Raw genomic sequence first — 19,131 nt, forward strand, 5'->3', positions numbered from 1 at the left:
GCCAAAAATAAATATTCTTTTTTAATGGAACTAGCTTTTGTAAAAAAGAGATTTGGAGGGGCAGCTAGAGAGTGGGGCTTCCAGGAACCATGATGAGATGCCAGTGCCTGAATCAGCCCCTTCTCTCTATTTGTCCCCGTTTCTCTGGCTCGCTCTCAACTCACTTCCCTTCTCACCTGCTTCCCACCCATTTTTCCCAGGGCAGTACCAGAAAGCTACTGGCATCAAGGTGCCCTTAGCCAAGACCCTCCCTGAGCCTCAACAACAGATCTATAAAATGGGGCTCCCATGATCCCTTCCCACCTCTTAGGACTGAGAGGGTGAGGGAAAATGTTTTGTGTATTACAAAGTCCAGTGTAGATACAGGTGAGTAAATGTTCATATTAGGTCTGTTCATTATAGTTCTAAATTGGAGATAACCCAAAAGGCAATACACAATGGAATGGATAAATAAATTGTGGTTTATTCACCTACTGGAATACAACATAGCAATAAAAAAAGAATGAACCACCGCAACTCACTAGAACACAAATGAGCCTCCTGGACATAATGCTAAGTGAAATAAGCCAGACACAAAAGTAAACATACTGCATAATTCAATTTATATAAAGTTCATAAACAGGCAAAACTAATCTCTGATGTTATAAGTAAGACTAGCAATTACCTTTGGGGGATACTGATTGGAGGGGGGCATAACGACTGTTTTTGGGGTGCTAGAAATGTTCTAGCTCTTGATCTGGTTCATAAACATGTACAAATTTATCAGTTGATGATACATGAGTTGTATCCCAACTAGAAAATGTAAATGACTAGATTTATTATTTGGAGCATCTTTTTTTTCTCTCTCTGTCTCTTCTATTGTCTGCACCATACAGCTTACAGGATCTTAGTTCCCAATCAGGTATCAAACCCGGGCTCATGCAGTGAAAACACCAAGTCCTAACCACTGGACCACCAGGGAATTCTTTATTTGGAATTTGTGTCAAGGGGTAGGAGAGCATTTTGAAGGGGTTTTAAAATGGTTTTTCTGCTCCTTCTTTTCTGCTTTCATCCACCCCCTCAGCCTCTCCCTACATAGGAACTTCTTGTTTCTCAACATTCCTTTATTCCACTCCTCTATTTCTTCATGGAACCTCTACTACCAGACAGGCACTATTCTAGAAGTTGAGGGCGCAACATATCTCTCAACAGTTCTAAGTGCAATAAACAGCTCAGTCTACTCTGAGCTGAGCACTAGGGCCCCTCTACCAGCATTTCCTCTCAAACAGCTCCAATTTGCAAAGAATGAGGCACAGAATATGCAGGCTTTTTTCTATTTTTGCCTATAGTTCCAAGAAAGGAGACGATGCCCACTATGTGCAAATGGGCACTTAATCCTCTATAACCCAGCTGACACAGCTGGAAGGCAGCAGAGGCAGAGTTCAAATCCAGGTAAGTCTAATTCCTATGTCTTGCCCTTCCCACCACTCTTGAGACCTTCCAAAATCCAGATCAGTTTTGCTCTCTTCCTGGAAATCTGTGGAAGTCAGCCTCCAAATGGTCTCAATGATTCTTGTCTCCAAGGCCCTTCCCACACTCAATGGGGCTAAAGTGGTAGTTGCTCAGTTGTATCCGACTCATTGTGATCCCAAGGACTGTAGCCCACCAGGCTCTTCTGTCCATGGAATTCTCCAGGCAAGAATACTGGAGTGGTTAGCCGTTCCCTTTTCTAGGGGAGCTTCTCGACCCAGGGATCAAACCCTGGTCTCCTGCACTGCAATTGGATTCTTTACCGTCTGAGCCACCAGGGAAGTTCCTCTCAATGAGACTGACTTGCATTAACTAACAGCATATTGCAGAAACGGTGTTCGTCTTCCAAGACTCAAGGCTTCCACCTTGCGTTCTTGATTCACCCACTCTGAAGCAGCTACTGCCATGTTGTAAGGATACTCAAGCAGTCCTACAGAGATGTCTGTGTGGCAAAAACCTGAGACCTCCTGCCAAAAGCCAGCCCCAACTTGTTAGCCACAAGAATAAACCATCCTGGAACAGATCCAGTCCATCAGGCCTTCAGACAACTATAGCGCCAGCTGACATCTTGACTGCCACCCCAGGAGAGACCCCAGGCTAGAACCAAATCCCACCAAGCCACCCCCAAGTTTCTGACTCATAGAAACTGTGTTGTCTGCTTTAAGCTACTAAATTTGAGGGTAACTTGTTACATTGTATTGTGACTATAAATAACAGGGCACCTCTCAGAGTCCTGGGTTCATGCTGCAGGAACAGCCTGGGCCAAAGAATGTTTAGGCATCCAGAGCCAGCCACTTACTAGAGGGGTGGCCAGACTGAGCTGAATTTGAGAGGACAGAGGAGGATCGACATCAGCAAGAATTCCCTAGTGCGTGGGAAAGGAACTGTGAAACAAGAGACCAAACAAAGCAGACATCCCGGCAACCCTCTTCACTGGAAGTCTCTCATACACTTCATCTATCTCAGTAAATGGAACCACGTGTACCGGGTGACTCCGGCCAAAAACCTGGGAGTCATCCCATTCTGTCTCTCACAGCCAACATCCCCTCTACCAGCCAGGCTCTGGGCTCTGGCCCACCATGCATCCCAGGTCTGGTCCCTTCTCACCGTCTTTCCCTCAAGCACCAGGGTCTACACTGCCAGCCACCCTCACATGGGCAACGTCAGCCACCTCTCGGCCCATCTCCCTGCTCCTGCCCTTTTGCCGGCTCAAGGTGAGAATGGCCTTCTCCAAGTGAAGCGCGGCTTATGTCTTTGCTGCTCAAAACCCTCCAGCGCTCTCTCCTCTCCAGCGCTCTCTACTCTACACAGCCCTCTTTGAAGTGTGACAAGCTCAGCTCACCTCTGGAACTTTGTACTGGCTCTTTCCATCTCTCAAATCATCATGTAACATCATTTGGGTCTCACCTCACACAACACTCCCTTGAAGGAGTCTTCCTCGGCCACTCAGCCTAATCATCCTCTAACCTCCGCTCTAGCTCATTTCCTTCATAACTTGGTTGCCTATTTATCATCTGTCTCCCATGTTCGAATGTCAGTCCCATGAGGGCAAAGGCTTTCTTGGTCTTGTTCACCTACAACAATGTCTGGCACATGGAAAAAGCTCAAAAAAACACTGATTTAATGAATCCTGTCTAGAGGCAGGGGGATGGATGAGATGACCTCCAAGTTGATCTGGTTATAAAAGCTGGAGTACAGAGCTCTGCTGTGTGTTCTGGGGCTCACATCACCCTTTCCCAGCAAAAGGAAACAGCAGGGCGGTAGTAAGAACTGTGGTTTTAGGGGAGAGACTTGCCAGCTGGGTGGAGCTCACAGCACCAGTGGGTCCCATTTCCTACAGAGGAAAATCCTACAAAAAGGCCCATCTGTCCAGCCGGCCAGCTGCTGCCCTGGCAGTCCACCTCTCCCCTCCACGTTGGCCTCTTTGGCTGGGCAGAGCAGGGCTGCTGCAGCCTGGTATATTCTGACTCCCAACATATATGAGAATTGCCAAGCAGGCTGCACACCATCCCCAGAAGTCATCTTTGTCATCCCTCTGCCTCCACACAGGAGGCAGCTGTACAACAAGGAGACATCTTCTATCACACTTCTCAGCCTCTCCAGAACACTCCCCCCCGACCCCCCAGCCACCACCATTAGCCTGCTCAGACCCTTCACTGTGCATTCATCCCTTTCTCCTCTCTGACTACATCCACGACTGCAAGAGATGGATGGCAAAGAGGGAGGGGCAGCTAGGGACCAAGGAATGTCTGCCCATAGGCAAGGAGGGGACGTTTAGAAGGAAGTACAAGGGCCCGGAGACAGAGGTGGGTGAGGGTTTATACTGAGAGACCTTGGGAAAGTCATTCAACCTTTGGGTGCCCCGGTTTCCTTATTGGTAAAACCATAGGATCTTTCAGCCTGTTTTATCCTCTGATAGAATTAAAAGAATAGAATCGATAATGCATTGAAGTGCTTTCTAAGGCCTACAGCACTGTAAATGTCCACTGTCATTGAGAGAAACACGTGCAGGAAGGAGGGGGCCTATTGGGGAGGAGCAAGAACACCAGAAAGTTCTGGGATTAAGAGTGGGAAAACTGCTCTAAATGAAGAGATCAAGGAAGGAGATGGAAGGAGAAGCAAAAACTCACTCCCCACCTGGAGAAGAAAAGGCTGAGGGGGTCAGAAAAGCAGAAGACAACAGAAGAGGCAGAAACCGTCCAGATGGCAAGAACAAGCCAGGCCTTTGACACTTGTGCTGGGAGAGCCTGGAGTTTCCAGATGAAGAGGACAACAGCCCTCAGCAAGGCCTGAGCAAAAGTCACTCAGGAGGAAGTGGGTCCCCTCCAAGAGAGACCTGCTGAGTCCACAAGGTCTACAAGCGTCACCTTTCTAATCATCAATTACCCGCTATGTTTTGAGCACCTGTTGTGTCTCAGGAACTGCGCTGGGCATCACACATATTATCCCATCTCATCCTCGTAATAGCCTTTTCTTATTCCCACATCCTTAAAAATGAAACAGAGGCTCAGAGAAGTTTACCCAGCTAATAAAAAGCAGAGCAGAAGATGCTCTGCTGGGCTTCCACTGCTCAAAGTTCCTTTTTGAAGCATCCTTCCTCCTCCTTCCATTCCCTGAACTCCTTCCTGAAAGATCAAGGGTGAATGTCAAAGGGAGGGGTTAGAGGGCAGGGAGGATATTAACAATAATGGAGGAAGGCACGCAGACGGGCTGCCTAGGAAAGTTAAGGCAGGGCATTTCCAGCTCCAGAAGGCTGGGCGCATCTGACAGAACAATTTCCTTCCCAAGTAATCCATCATAATCCAGCCTGGTGTCGCCCCCACCCCCATGACTCCAGAAGGCTGCCACGGGCGATCCATCACTCTTCTGCCAGGGCCTGAGAGGATACAGCCAGCCCAGGGATCAGCCAGCTCGGCCAATCAGAACGCAGCAAACCCTCTGGTCTTCCTGGTTTTTCTCTCCCCCAGGACCAGCCAGGAAACACTGATGAGGAAACCGAGGGCGAAAAGTGGGACCCCGCCAATAGAGTAGGATGGTCGCTCACGAGGTTCCAGGCCCAGAGGTCGCGACCCTGAGCTCTGACCTTTTTCCACCTCACCCCTCCTCCGCCTACCTATCCCCGGCTCCCGCCCTCGGGGTCCTGTGGCTGTGACCCCCATCCCGCCAAATCCGGCCGACTAGAGCTCCACGCGCGGCCCACGGGATGATTGTAAAGCATCCCTCTGCCCCTCCATACCACCCCATGGAGAACTAAGGGGAAATACCTTCAAAGGCCCTGCCCCCGGAGCTCGGTCTCCGCCAGCCACCCCCCCAGCAGCCGCCGAGCGTGCGCATCTCTCCCCCATCCCCCGCTCGCAGCCCCCCGCCCCCAGTCCTCGCCTTCACCTTGACCTGAGTCCGCTCAGGGGCCCAGGAGCTTTGCATAAACAAAGAGAGAAGGAGGGGACGATCGGGGCACCGCCCCCGGCCCGCCGGCGCCCCCGCTCCCGTCCTGGGACCCCAAGCCCGTCCGGCCCTCCAGTCCCCCGCGGGACCGGGCGGCCCGCAGCCCCCTTACCTTGGCCTGGCATTTCCGATGACAGGAGAAGCTGCAGACTGCAAGAAGGCGAGACACAGAAAGAAAGTTTAGCCGCGAGGTATGAAATGGAAACTCCGGCGAAATCTCCTCCCACCCCCGCCCGCAACCCGCGCTCGGGAGGGAAGGAGGGACGGAGGGAAGGAGGGACGGAGAGAGGAGGGGGCGGGGGGCTGCCGTGGCTCCCCGGGGCCTGCGGGGCGGGAACGCCCGGGACTGCGGACCCGCGGCCCAGGAGGCGCCGAGGCCCCCGTCGCCTAGAGCCCCTCGGGCGGGCGCGGGAAGTTGGCAGGAGCAGCCGGAGACGAGGCGACCCACTCCGTGGCTGGGTCCTGGCCACCCAGGCCCCTTGCCAGCTGAGCCAGGAATAAGAGGACCGTCTCCCCTTACACACGAGGCAGCAGGCGGCACCCCAGAACCACATCACTCTCATTCCGGCAAAGAGAGACATACAGACCCAATTCGCGGTCCAGGAGAGGGCCTGTGCACGCACACATACACATTGACACCCACAGACACCAATAACCACTTACACACGGACACTCAGCATACGTGCACACACAGCACACACAGCCAGCCTCAGACACCCACTGGCAAGCCACACACAATTTCATGGGAGACCCTCAGAGCACAGGCTGACACGGACTGTGGACACAAACTCACAAAGTTTATGAGAAAACACATGTGAGTTGAAACACACACAGACACACACACGCTCACACATAAATGCACACACACACACACACACACACACACACACACACACACAGGACTTGCTCTGCCCTCCCACTACCAGAAGTTGGAATCAAATTTCCTGTGGGGTTCCCTCAGCCTGGAATGTCCCAGCCCTGCCCGCCCTACCCCCAGGGCCCTCCACCCAGGATTTGGTAGTCCCCTCCCACCAGGTCCCAGAGATGGGGTGAGGGGTCTCCTGAGCTGAGCTGCTGCACACACTTAGGCCTGCAAAGGCAGCTGGGCCATGGAGCCAGGGGCCACCCTGACCCCAGATCCTCACAGCCCTGGTCTCAGTCAGCTGCCTTTCCTCCTGGATCCATAGTTTTGTTGTTGTTTAGTCGCTAAGTCACATCCGACTCTTTGCAACCTCAAGGACTGCAGCCCCCCAGGCTCCTCTATCTGTGGGATTTCCTAGGCGAGAATACTGGAATGGATTGCCACTTCCTTCTCCAGCGGATCTTCCCAATCCAGGGATCGAACCCAGGTCTCCTGTATTGGCAGGCGGATTCTTCACCGCTGAGTCACCAAAGAAGCCCGAATCTATAGTTACCCACCCCTTTCCAACCTCATGCCAAACAGATCCCCAGCGAAGTGCAGAGGGGAGACCGAGGCACACATGAAGGCCCAGAGCTGTCAATAAAGCCTCCATGGCTCCTCACATGAAAGCTTCTGGTTTGTCTGCAGTAGTAGGGGGTGGGGGCAGAAGCTGGAGGACACTGGGCGGAGCCTGTGATGTGACCTTGGCTAGACCTTGTTCTCCCAGAACCCAGTTCTGGCCACAGCTCAGGCCTGTGACTCAGCCAGTGCTGAGCAAAGCTTTCCTGACCCCACCAGTCACACAATCCAGCTCAGGGACTTCTCCACCCCCGGCCACCCAAGTCAAGTCATGCCCACCCTTCTAGCCTTTCCGCTTCTTTCTCAGTGGTCCCACCCTCACCACCCCAAGTGGCAACCCCCTCCAGAGGGTGTTTCCACTCTGACACCAGCGGCCTTCCCATTCCCATCCCTGAGCCTCCTTTCCTGGCCTTGGAATGTGGAATTGAGAAAGCCTCAGGCCATGTGGCCTGAGCTTTGAAGGCCCTTCCAGCCAGGCAGGCGCCCATTGGGCCAGTGCCTCTTGACCCAAGGAGCTCTCCTCCTCCTCTGCTAGTCAAATGCCAGGTCTTCAAGAATAATAATTCAGTGGACATGAATTTAAGCAAACTCCGGGACATAGTGAAGGACAGGGAAGCCTGGCGTGCTACAGTCCATGGGATCACAAAGTCAGATACGACTTAGCGTCTGAACAACTACAACAAGAATAAGTGCTGGGGCCCTCCTCTGGAGGCCTCTCTAGACACTGTTCCCTCCTCCTTGAAGCCATCACCAGAGAATGTGCTTCTCCTGACCATCTTGCTTCCTACACTTGTTGGCTCCTTCAAGGAAGGGACCTCCTCTCTCTCTCCGTCTCCCTGTCTCTCCCTCTCTGTCTGTCTCTCTCTCTTAAACACGTACACACACACACACACATATGTGACACAGCGGTGCCTAGTACAGAGTAGAGGCTTAATAAATGCTTGCTGCATTGACCTGACTGAAGATCTCCCCTGGAATTTATGTGCATCCGCATTTAATCGGGCTTCCCTGGTGGCTCACATGGTAAAGCGTCTACCTGCAATGCAGGAGACCTGGGTTCAATTCCTGGGTCGGGAAGGTCTCCTGGAGAAGGAAATGGCAATCCACTCCAGTATTCACAATTGGGAAATTCCACACAGAGGAGCCTGGTGGGCTACAGTTCATGGGGTCCTGGGTCTACAGTCCAAGAGTCAGATATGACTGAGCAACTAACACACACAACCCATTTAATCATCCCCACCCAACACTTAGTCTTTTCCTGAGCCATAACCCTCCCTACGGAGAAGGCAATGGCACCCCACTCCAGTACTCTTGCCTGGAAAATCCCATGGACAGAGGAGCCTGGTAGGCTGCAGTCCATGGGGTCACTAGGAGTTGGACAAGGCTGAGCGACTTCACTTTCACTTTTCACTTTCATGCATTGGAGAAGGAAATGGCAACCCACTCCAGTGTTCTTGCCTGGAGAATCCCAGGGACTGGGGAGCTTGGTGGGCTGCCGTCTCTGGGGTCGCACAGAGTCCGACACGACTGAAGCGACTTAGCAGCAGCAGCAGCAACCCTCCCTACAGCATCTCACAGTCAATCAAAAAGGCATTCCGTAGGGCTTCCCTCCCCAGGCTTCCCAGGTGGCTCAGTGGTAAAGAATCTGCCTGCCTATGCAGGAGACACAAGAGATGTGGGTTCAATCCCTGGGTTGGGAAGATTCCCCCGGAAAAGGAAATGACAACCCACTCCAGTACTCTTGCCTGGAGAACCCCATGGACAGAGGAGCCTGGAAGACTGCAGTGCCTGTGGTCACAAAGGTCAGACATGACTGCGCAACTGAGCATGAACTCAAGGGCTACCCTGATGGGCTCAGTGGTAAAGAATCTGCCTGCCAATGCAGGAGACACAGGTTCAATCCATGATCTGGGAAGATCACACATGCATCAGGCATCTAAGCCTGTGTGCCGCAACTACTGAGCCTGTGCTCTAGAGCCACAACTACTGAAGCCCAATGCCCTAGAGCCTGTGCTCCACAACCAGAGAAGCCACTGCAATGAGAAGCCTGCGCACCACAACAAAGAATAGCCCCAGCTCGCCACAATTAGAGAAAAGCCTGTGCAGCACTGAAGACCCAGAACAGCCAAAAATAATAAATTAAAGAAGTTTAAAGACATCCCTAAGGGTCCACTCCAGGCCTCCAAGCCCAGTCTAGACACTGGGAGCACAGTGAGAGCCAGGACTCCATCTTCTTCCAGCATCAGACTTCATACTCCTGACATTCACAGCGTGCATCAAGCTCTTTCCTACCTCAGGGCCTTTGCACTTGCTGTTCTCACTGCCTGGAAGGCTCTTCCTCACCCCAGCTCTCCACTGTTCACCGATCCACATCCATCTTCTACTTCTAGAATCCACTGAAAGCTATCTCTTCCAAAGAGTCTTTCCATGACCACTCAAATTACAGTAGGCTCCCCGTTATTCTTTCTTAGCAGTACCCTGATAAAAATCCTCTTAGCACAGCTCACAATCTGAAGTCATCTTGGGAAATTCCTGCTTGCCTATATATAGTACACCTCCCCACACTAGACTGATGAGGGCAGGGAACATGTCTGTCTTGTTCACCCTGTATCCCCAGCAGCTAGATCAGTGTGTGCTACAAGCACACGGTGCCAAACAACATCTTTTAGAAAAAGTCCCACCCTCTGGGCAGACCAGCCCCCAGGACACTGACAACCTTGTCTTTGTGGGAATGGCACAAAGATGTCCTTTCTCCGGGTGGACCCAGCCCTGTACCTGGATGCATGGCTTGGTGAACAAGGCACAGACTAATTCCAGGACTCTCCTGGGCAGGCGCCCTCGGCACTGAGCAGCCTGCATGACTATACAGGGCAGCCCTGCCTGTCACACAGCGGGCAGACACTCAGTAAATGCCCTTGAATGGAGGGCAGATGGGGAAATCGTTGGGCAATTGCAGTACAATGTGCTGAGTGCTCCCTACGTGCTGGAATGCAAAGAGCTTGTCCTTGAAAGCTCTACAGTGGGGAGCAAAGAAATACTTCCCCAGCCCCCAGCTCAAAAGACAAAAGCTTGGCAAACGGAATTCAAGTGGTAGGTTCCAGGCAGCCCCAGTGTGGTCAAGCCCCCACAGATGAATTTTTATGCCTTAAGAAGCACCTGCTCCCACACCCAAGGAAATCCTCTTGCCCCGAGCCCCCTCCAGGGAAGGCTCCTTTACAATCTTGGTCACCTGTCTCCGGTATTCTCCCATAGGGCAGTATTCCTACTCTCCAACTTGCCTCCCTCTTGCTGTAATTTGAAATATGCTGATCAGCTGGCTTCTCACTTCTCCGATCAATGACGCATTCAAATGGGTCACAGAAAGGGAAACCACAGCAGGGAGCCTCCAAGGTGGCCCCAGTGTGAATCACCTCCCAGTAAGCACACCCTTCTGCAGTCCCCTCACACGATGAACTGGTTTATAGACCAATCGTATATTATAGAAAAGATAGTGTATAACCTCCGAGGCTAAGTTATCAGCCTTTGTCTCCTGGATTGCTCACTCTCGGGGAAGCCAGTCACTGGGTCATGAGGACACTCAGCCCAATGGGGGTGCCGTGTGGGGAACAACTGAGGCCTCCTCCTGCCAGCCAGCACCAGGTTGACTGGCACACAACTGAACCACCTTGGAAGTGGATCTTTACTCCATCAGGCCCTCTGATGACTACAGCCCCAGCTATCTTGACAGTAACTTTATGAGACACCCAAGTCCAAACCACCCAGGTATGTGGGTGAGGCCCTACTCATGAATCCCTGACCCACAGAATCTATGTGAGAGAATAATTTTGTACTTGATGTAAACTGCTAAGATTTAGGGTGATTTGTTACACAGCTACAGCTAACTAATACAGATACCAGAGCACAGGATCCTTCAGAAAGCAAGAGGCCAAAGGCTGACGCTGAGAACTAGTACCAGAGGCCATCCTTTGGGTCCTTCCTCACTCCCTGAGTATCTGTATATTCCTCTCTGTAATTCCTTCTTCCCTTTCATTACCTTACCAAGCAGTTAGTCATCCAAAGAGCCTGCTGAGTCTGAACCTTCCTCTTCTACCACTGTACCAGTTCAGACCAATTATCCTTCCCTGGGCCACATCCCCCCACCAGCCTTGTCTCCCTTCAATTCACTGAGTCACAGGCCACTCCAAGGAACAAACTGATCGTATCACACCCCTGTTTAGAACCCACTGTCCAGCTCAACACACTTATTAAGCCTACGTCTTGCCTCCACCTCCAGCCACTGCCCATAAAGAGATCTGTCCCTGCCACACCAAACTCCACAGACTCTGAGTCTACAAGGCTTATGTCTGGAATGGTGAACTCCTATACGTACTTCAAGGCCCAGTTCAAAATGCTCACCCTGGATAATAAAGCATTCAAAGATGGTCCCTCTCTCCTCTGTGCTCCAAGAATCCTCAACCCACAACAAAGCTCTTATCACCTTGGAGGACTAAGCATTCCCTTATTATTTGTTCTCCCCCACATTCAACTGTTTTAAGACAGAAAGGGAGGTCCTGTTCAACTCTGTAGCTTTGTGTCCTGCCCCTTCCCCTAGTACTGGGTCTGGCATAGATGAGGCTCAATAAATGTGGAGTAAATTTCAAACTGGAAGGATTCTCTGCAGCCTAAACCCTTGGGACCAGGGCTGACATTCTGAAGCAACGGAAAACATATAAGTGAGGGTAGGGAGCTTCACTCTTCAGCTCCACCCTCTGCGGGGAGAAGGCAGGTGGGGACCTCAGTTAGTCTTCCTAAGTGCTTCAGGGCAAACACCACCTACGATCAAGCCTGGCAAAGGGTGAGAGCACTGAAGGAGTTGATTTATCCTCACCTACTCCCCCAGGGCTCCTGCTTTCCATCTACCCACTTTCCTACCTGGCTGCATGTAGACTGACTCTCAGCTCAGATGCTGGTCATGCATCAGCTCTGTGATCTGGGACAAGTTACTTAACCACTCTGACCCTTCATCTCTTCCTTTCTAAAATGGGGGTAATAAAAGCATCGACCTCACAGAGTTGTTGTGAGAACTAAATAAGTTAATATACCTGGCCAGCCCAGAGGTTGTTCTGTATAAGGGTTAGTTGGACCAGCAGCATCTCCATCACCTTTGTGATATTAGACGGAAAAACCCTGAGTCAGAAGAACTGGGTTCTAGTCCTGACTGCTATTATAGCTGTGTGACCCAAAGCAAGTCACTCCCCTCTCTGAGTCTCAGACTCCTGCTCAGAAAATAGGACAGCCAACTAGCAGCGTCCAGGGCAGATTGGGCCTGGGCCCTTGTCTTCATTAACTGGCTCAATGTTTAAAATACAACGGCTTCTTCTCTCAGCTGGAGTGCCATGCAACAGAGCAGCTCTCTCTGGATCCTTGGGGCCCCCACCATGGCCTTCTGTCCACACTCACTTGCCTGCTTTACCGCCAAAGTCCCCTGCATCTCTGACCCCTGTCCCAGGGGAACAAGGGCAGGAGAACTCCAACCTCCCCCTCCTAGCACCCTTCAGATATCCTGAACACACATCTCAGGATCAATGCCACCTGAGCACGCCCACAGAAGGCCAGGGACCCTGCAAGATGAGGACCTCTGGGGAGGGACCCTGTCAAACCAAAGCTCCATGGAGCCCAGAAGCCCCATCTCGGCCAGTGGGTGTCAACACTGCCCCTTCACAATAGAGCCTGAGATGGAGCCAAAAGCCTCGGAGTGGGGAGGTCACCTGTGGGGACGAGCACCCCAACCCCAGCCCTTGGCTGACTCCTGCCTCACTGGGCGGCCTGGACTCTGTCCTGGGGTGGCTTCCTGCCTCTTGGGAACACAGGAAGCCAACATTGTTGGGATCTAAATGGCCTTTTCCTCCTGGCCTCGGGTCGGAAAATGAGCGCAGAGCCTCGGCGTGCACCTGACCCCGACGATAAAACGCCTGCGTGCCCGGCAGGCCTCTGCTCCTTCCCCAGCTGGCAGAAACCTGCCCTCCTGCCCACCGGGCCTCACAGCTCTTCCTTGCCTCGCTTATTTCTGTGGCCTGGCCTGGAGATGTGTGATGGTTTATATTAGTTGTCAACTTTCAGTAGATTGTGAGTGAAGCACATTGCCAGCCATAATGTGGGTGGGCCTCATCCAATCAGTTGAAGGCTTGAACGGCAGAGACTGAGCTCCCCAAGAAAGAAGGAATTCTGCCGGCTTTTAGACTTGAACGGTAACTCTCCCCTCGGTCTCCAACCTGACTGTCTGCCTTGCAGATGTTGGACTTGCCAAGTCTCTACAATCACGTGAGCCAATTCTTGACAATAAATATCTATCTACCTACCTACCTACCTTATTAGTTCTGCTTCTCTGGAGAACCCTAATGCAAGATGACTTGGGATGGTAGGGGGAGTGCATATGGTGTGGCTCTGAAGTTGAAGCAAGAAGAAACCTTCTCGGTCACCCCATCCAGTGGTTTTTGTTTTTGTAGCCAAACTCTTGATACAGCTGGACTCTTACATGGAATCTCAATGATGTTGTTTAACTGCTAAGTCATGTCTGTCTCTTTTGAGACCCCAAGGACTCTAGCGCACCAGGTTCCTCTGTCCATGGAAATTTCCCAGGTAAGAATACTGGAGTTGCCTTTTCCTTTCCAACCAACTGGAGTTGGTTGCCATTTCCTTCTCCAGGGGATCTTCCTCACCCAGGGCTTGAACCCATGTCTCCTGCATTGGCAGGTGGAATCTTTACCACTGAGCCACCAGAGAAGCCCCCTCAATGACATTGTTGTTCAATCACTAAGTCGTATCCAACTCTTTGCAACTGCATGAACTGCAGCACGCCAGGCCTCCCTGTCCTTCACTATCTCCCAGAGTTTGCTCAAACTCATGTCCATTGAGTCGGTGATGCCATCCAACCGCCTTATCCTCTGTCACCCCTTCTCCTGCCTTCAGTTTTTCCCAGCATCAGGGTCTTTTCCAATCAGTTGGCTCTCCACATCAGGTAACCAAAGTATTGGAGCTTCAGCTTCATCATCAGTCCTTCCAATGAATATTCAGGGTTGATCTCCTTTAGGATTGACTGGTTTGATCTCCTTGGAGTCCAAGGGACTCTCAAAAGTCTTCTCTAGCACCACAGTTTGAAAGCTTCAGTTCTTCGCATTCAGCCTTCTTCATGGTCCAACTCTCACGTCCATCCATGACTACTAGAAAAACCATAGCTTTGACTAGACAGACCTTTGTCAGCAGAGTGATGTCTGTGCTTTTGAATATGCTGTCTAGGTCTGTCATACTTTTCTTTCAAGGAACAAGCGTCTTTTAATTTAGTGGCTGCAGTCAATGATATTGGTTGGCATTTATTGAATGCTTGTTATGTGCCAGGATCTGTTCTGAGCACTTTACATATATTGTCTCAGGTAATTCCCACAGTAACTCAAGGAGGAAGGTTTGCTGTGTGTCTTATTTTAAAAGTTAGGTAACAGAGGCACAGAAAGATGAAGCAAGCTGTTCTCACTAGTAAAAGTTGGGATTTGAATCTAGGATGTCTGAGTCAAATGCAGGACCACCACACCATTCTGCTCGCTGATATATTTAACTCTTGAAACCAGAGCTGCTCCAAGTTAAGTGGGCAGAAGTTCCAGGGCCCCAAGTCCTTAAGCCTACCCTTGATTTCCCCCTTTTTCCTACCTTCTCAGGCCCCTGAAGAACCTTATAGTTCCTCTGGAACACAGTTTAGAACCTCAGATCTAGTGCAACCCCTCGTTTGGAGAACCGGGAAAACTAGGCCCAGAGAGGTTAAGCGTCTCACTCAAGGTCACACAGCCAGGCAAGAGGAAGCCAGGACTAGAACCCAGTGTCTTCCCACTTGACCAGGCTGCTTCCAGTGACTCCAAGGAGTGACTGGGACACAGGCTGGAAGCTGGGATTCCCAGTAAAGAGGAGAAATCCTAAAACAAGGTTTCCCCAAACCCAGCTAGTGAGGGCATCTAGGTGGACTTGTCCCATTAAGGACTGAAGCATCTTCCCCAGGTACATCCCACTCTCGGGGACACCGCAGGTGACAGCCCTCACCTTGCAAGCTGACCAGATGAAGAAGGGGAGGGCTCTTAAGTCTGGGCCCCACTCAAGGCTGGATGGCAGTCTTGGGCTCTTGAGCTGCCATTCTGGTCTCTTCCCTTGGATATCAGCCTGGCGGGAGGCTGAGGCCATTTGTCCAGGCCCTAGACTCCCTAGAGCACTGCCCCCCAGGGACCTGTGGGAAACCCTCTGTTTGGACTGAGGAACTCCTACACATTCTTCAAGATCCAGACAACATATGGATTCCCTACTGAAGACTGACAGGAAAATCTGCTGAGTCAGAGGCAGCCTTTCACACACGCTGGGCTCTGGAATTGTCCAACAGCACATCTGTCTTCCCAGGTTAGGAGCTGGGTTTTGGCTCCAGCATGGCATACAGCCCAGAGGGGCCGGGTTCATGACTGTCAGATGGGTGCACGCCTGCACGCAGGTGATGGAGGGGTGGCCTACATTGGGAGAGTTTTCCAGACTCTGCAGATGCCAACAAAGGAATTCTCCAGGGCCTCCCACGGTCTGGGCCTCAGTGGATATTCTTGGTCCAACCCTTTTTCTAAAGATGACAAAACTGATGCTCGACAGGGGAAGAGATTTATCTGAGCTCACCTGGCCTGTGCGTGGCCAGCCCCAGAAGTCAAGGCTAGGCCACTGACAAAGGTCCCAGAGGCCTCTTCTCCCACTGTCTCATCTACCTACATCTCCCCATGGGGAGACTTAGTCCTGACACCAGGGGTCACTTTCAGTTCAGTTCAGTTCAGTCACTCAGTCGTGTCCGACTCCTTGCGACCCCACGAATCGCAGCACGCCAGGCCTCCCTTTACAGCCACACAAAGAATCTCAGTGCTCCTCACAATCACCCCCTCAGAGAGAGGACTGGGTTTATTATTAACCCTTTGATACCTGGGAGGAAGACCGGCCACGGTCTCATGGCCACCTCTTTGCCTGTATAGCCGTCACGTTGGCACTTACATGTCCACCCACCTCCATTCTGTCTGCCTCGTTCACCTTTGAGCCTCTCAGAACCAGAACTAGACCCCGGGTTCCCTGACTCTCTTCCCGACCTTGTCTCCCACCCCACCTCCTTCAGCCATAGTCTGTTACACAGTGAAAGGCAGGTGCATGTGGGGAGCTATGGGGCAGGGCAGCCAGTGGGAGACAGGACCCAGAGCCCCCATCTTTCTAGGTCTGGGCTGGTGTTCTCACTGCCCCTGCCTGCAGCAAAAGTTCCCTCAACATTGCAAACCCCATGGAGACTGTGCATGCAAGGCCTTGACACTCAACCCTGAACCCCTAACCACTAATCCAGAGAGTCACTGTGTTGCAGCCTGAGACTTGAAGACAGGAAGAAGAGCTAGTTCAATTCAGTTCAGTTGCTCAGTCATGTCCAACTCTTTGCGACCCCATGGACTGTAGCACACCAGGCCTTCCTGTCCATCACCAGCTCCCGGAGTTTACTCAAACTCATGTTCATTGAGTCGGTGATGCCATCCAACCATCTCATCCTCTGTCGTCCCCTTCTCCTCCTGCCTTCAATCTTTCCCAGCATCAGGGTCTTTTCAAATGAGTCGGCTCTTCGCATCAGGTAGCCAAAATATTGAAGTTTTAGCTTCAACATCAGTCCTTCCAATGAACATTCAGGACTGATTTCCTTTAGGATGGACTGGATGGATCTAGGGATGCAACCCTAAATCCAACTGGTTGGATCTGGTTGCAGTCCAGTGGATTCTCAAGAGTCTTCTCCAACACCACAGTTCAAAAGCATCAATTCTTTAGCGCTGAGCTTTCTTTATAGTCCAACTCTCACATCCATACATGACTACTTGGAAAACCATAGCCTTGACTAGATGGACCTTTGTTGGCAAAGTAATGTCTCTGCTTTTTAATATGCTGTCTAGGTTGGTCATAACTTTTCTTCCAAGGAAAGCATCTTTTTATTTCATGGCTGGAATCACTATCTACAGTAATTTGGGAGCCCCCAAAAATAAAGTCTGCCACTGTTTCCACTGTTTCTCCATCTGTTTGCCATGAGCTAGAGAGCACAACAAATCCTTTGGTTTGGCCTTGGAGAACTGACGCCTCAGCCAGTGAATGACCTGTGCAACCATTTCTGGTGACCCTGGATGGATGGGTGGGTGGATGGATAAATGGGTGGGTGGAGGGAGGGAGGGAGAAAGGGATGGATAAGCGGGTCTCATGCCACCATGATCTCCTGGTTCTAAACCACAGAGAGTCGGTCCACTTCTGCATCTCCTGCCATTAAGCCCAGTGGCACCAACCCTGCCCCCAAACCTGGTGACCTCACCTGTCTCACTGGGGGTGCACACGTGGCCTGAAGAGCGAGGAGTCTTCTGTCTTCCCTTGCAGGGCTGGAGGCCCCTGGGCCTTCCATGGCCCAGTTCTGACACCTGCTGGTGCCTCTGGAGAGTGGCCCTGGCTTCTTCCTTCTCGCCACTCATTCACTCAGAGCTACCAAACCAGCCTGGCAGCCCTCTTGGCTACCTGCCCTCCAGTCTGGTTCACACTGGCAGGGCCAGGCTCCAAACCAGATGAGACCAAGGACATCTTTGCACACCGTGGGAGCCTTCCATTCACATGGGATCAAAGCCCCTCCTCCACCCAGGCCCTCTAGCCAGGTCATCCTGGGAACCTAAGACCACAGACTATCACAGAACGTGCAGCCAGAGTGCCCACAGTCACCCAGTGAGTGTGTCAGGACTGCCTTCTACTCCCAGCCCTGTGCCGCCTCCTATCAGAGCAGTGTTGTGTGTCACTGGGGTGAAGGGAAGAAGCACTGGGAAAGAAAGGAGGGAACTGGGGGTGGGCCAGAGGTTAACAGGAGCAGGTTCAAGAGACAGGATGAGGTGGGGGCTATGATGCAAGCAACATGCAAGACCCCACCTTAGGCAATACCTCCTTGACTTCTCCCAGTTCAGTTCAGTCACTCAGTCATGTCCAACTCTGCGACTCCATGGACTGCAGCACCCCAGGCTTCCCTGTCCATCACCAACTCCCGGAGCTTACTCAAACTCATGTCAATCGAGTCAGTGATGCCATCCACCCATCGCATCCTCTGTTGTCTCCTTCTCCTCCCACCTTCAATCTTTCCCAGCATCGAAGATGGGAGAAGGGGACGACAGAGGATGCGATGGTTGGATGGCATCACCGACTCAATGGACATGAGTTTGAGTAAGCTCCGGGAGCTGGTGATAGACTTTTCCCAGCTCTGACTCTTAAGCACCATCCATCCACAGAAGGTAAAGAATCCACCTGCAACGCGGGAGACCTGGGTCCAATCCCTGGGTTGGGAAGATCCCCTGGAGGAGGGCATGGCAACAAACTCCAGTATTCTTGCCTGGAGAATTCCATGGACAGAGGAGCCTGGTGGGCTATAGCCCATGGGGCTGCAAAGAGTCGAACAGCACCAAGCGACTAAACACATCCCAGCCGGACCACTTGGGAGGAGGGTGCCACCATGTGGCTAATTTGGGTATTACATACGTTCCTTCCTGCTGGCCCCCTAAAGAGTTTGGGTGTTCCAATCCTGCAGTTAAGGATCATAAAACTCTGCCCTTGGCCTGTATCAGGCTTGCCTGGAATGCACCCCAAATGCATGCACACACTCACACACTTCCATCCATCCACTCCAATTTCAACACCAGCAGAAACTCCTCATCTAGGAAGCGCTCCTTGCCCAGAGAGCACACAGGCTGGAAACACCACTCCGACCCAGCCAGCTGCGTGTCTGGGCAAGAGACTTGACTACTTGGAGCCTCAGTTTCTTCGGCTGTAGCACAGAGATGACACCACCACCTCCCAGATGCCGTGAGCCCTGCATGAGATCACGTGTGTGTGCTTCACTACTGTTTTCATCACTGTTCCCTAGGGTCTGACACCCATCTTCCCAGCCCCACTGGGACACGGGCATGGAGGGAAGCGAGGGAGAGCCCGGCTAGAAAGAAGGCTCCAGGAAAGAAAGAGCCTGGCGCTTTAGCATGTTTGACATACTTGGCGTACTCGGGAAGTACAAGAGATGCAGCTGGTTTCACTGTGCACTTGGGGGGCAGGGGAGACATGGGTCAGAGAGCTGGCAAGGGGCGAGTCCACCAGACTGCACGGCTGCAGAAAGGTGT

The 19,131-nt window shown here is 51.9% G+C and overlaps 1 protein-coding gene across 4 annotated transcripts in view; it reads right to left on the reverse strand.

The window, feature by feature from the left end:
- Window positions 1-19,131, reverse strand: part of TNS1 (tensin 1) — a 217,392-nt gene that overhangs the window by 184,989 nt on the left and 13,272 nt on the right. For all 4 annotated transcript variants that reach the window (XM_055573427.1, XM_055573426.1, XM_055573425.1 and 1 more), the window contains exon 3: window positions 5,567-5,604. In XM_055573427.1, coding sequence (XP_055429402.1) covers window positions 5,567-5,604 — 38 coding nt within the window. The remainder of the gene's footprint in view (window positions 1-5,566; window positions 5,605-19,131) is intronic.

The sequence above is a fragment of the Bubalus kerabau genome, chromosome 3 (assembly GCF_029407905.1).
Source record: "Bubalus kerabau isolate K-KA32 ecotype Philippines breed swamp buffalo chromosome 3, PCC_UOA_SB_1v2, whole genome shotgun sequence".
In the NCBI taxonomy this organism is placed as follows: domain Eukaryota; kingdom Metazoa; phylum Chordata; class Mammalia; order Artiodactyla; family Bovidae; genus Bubalus; species Bubalus kerabau.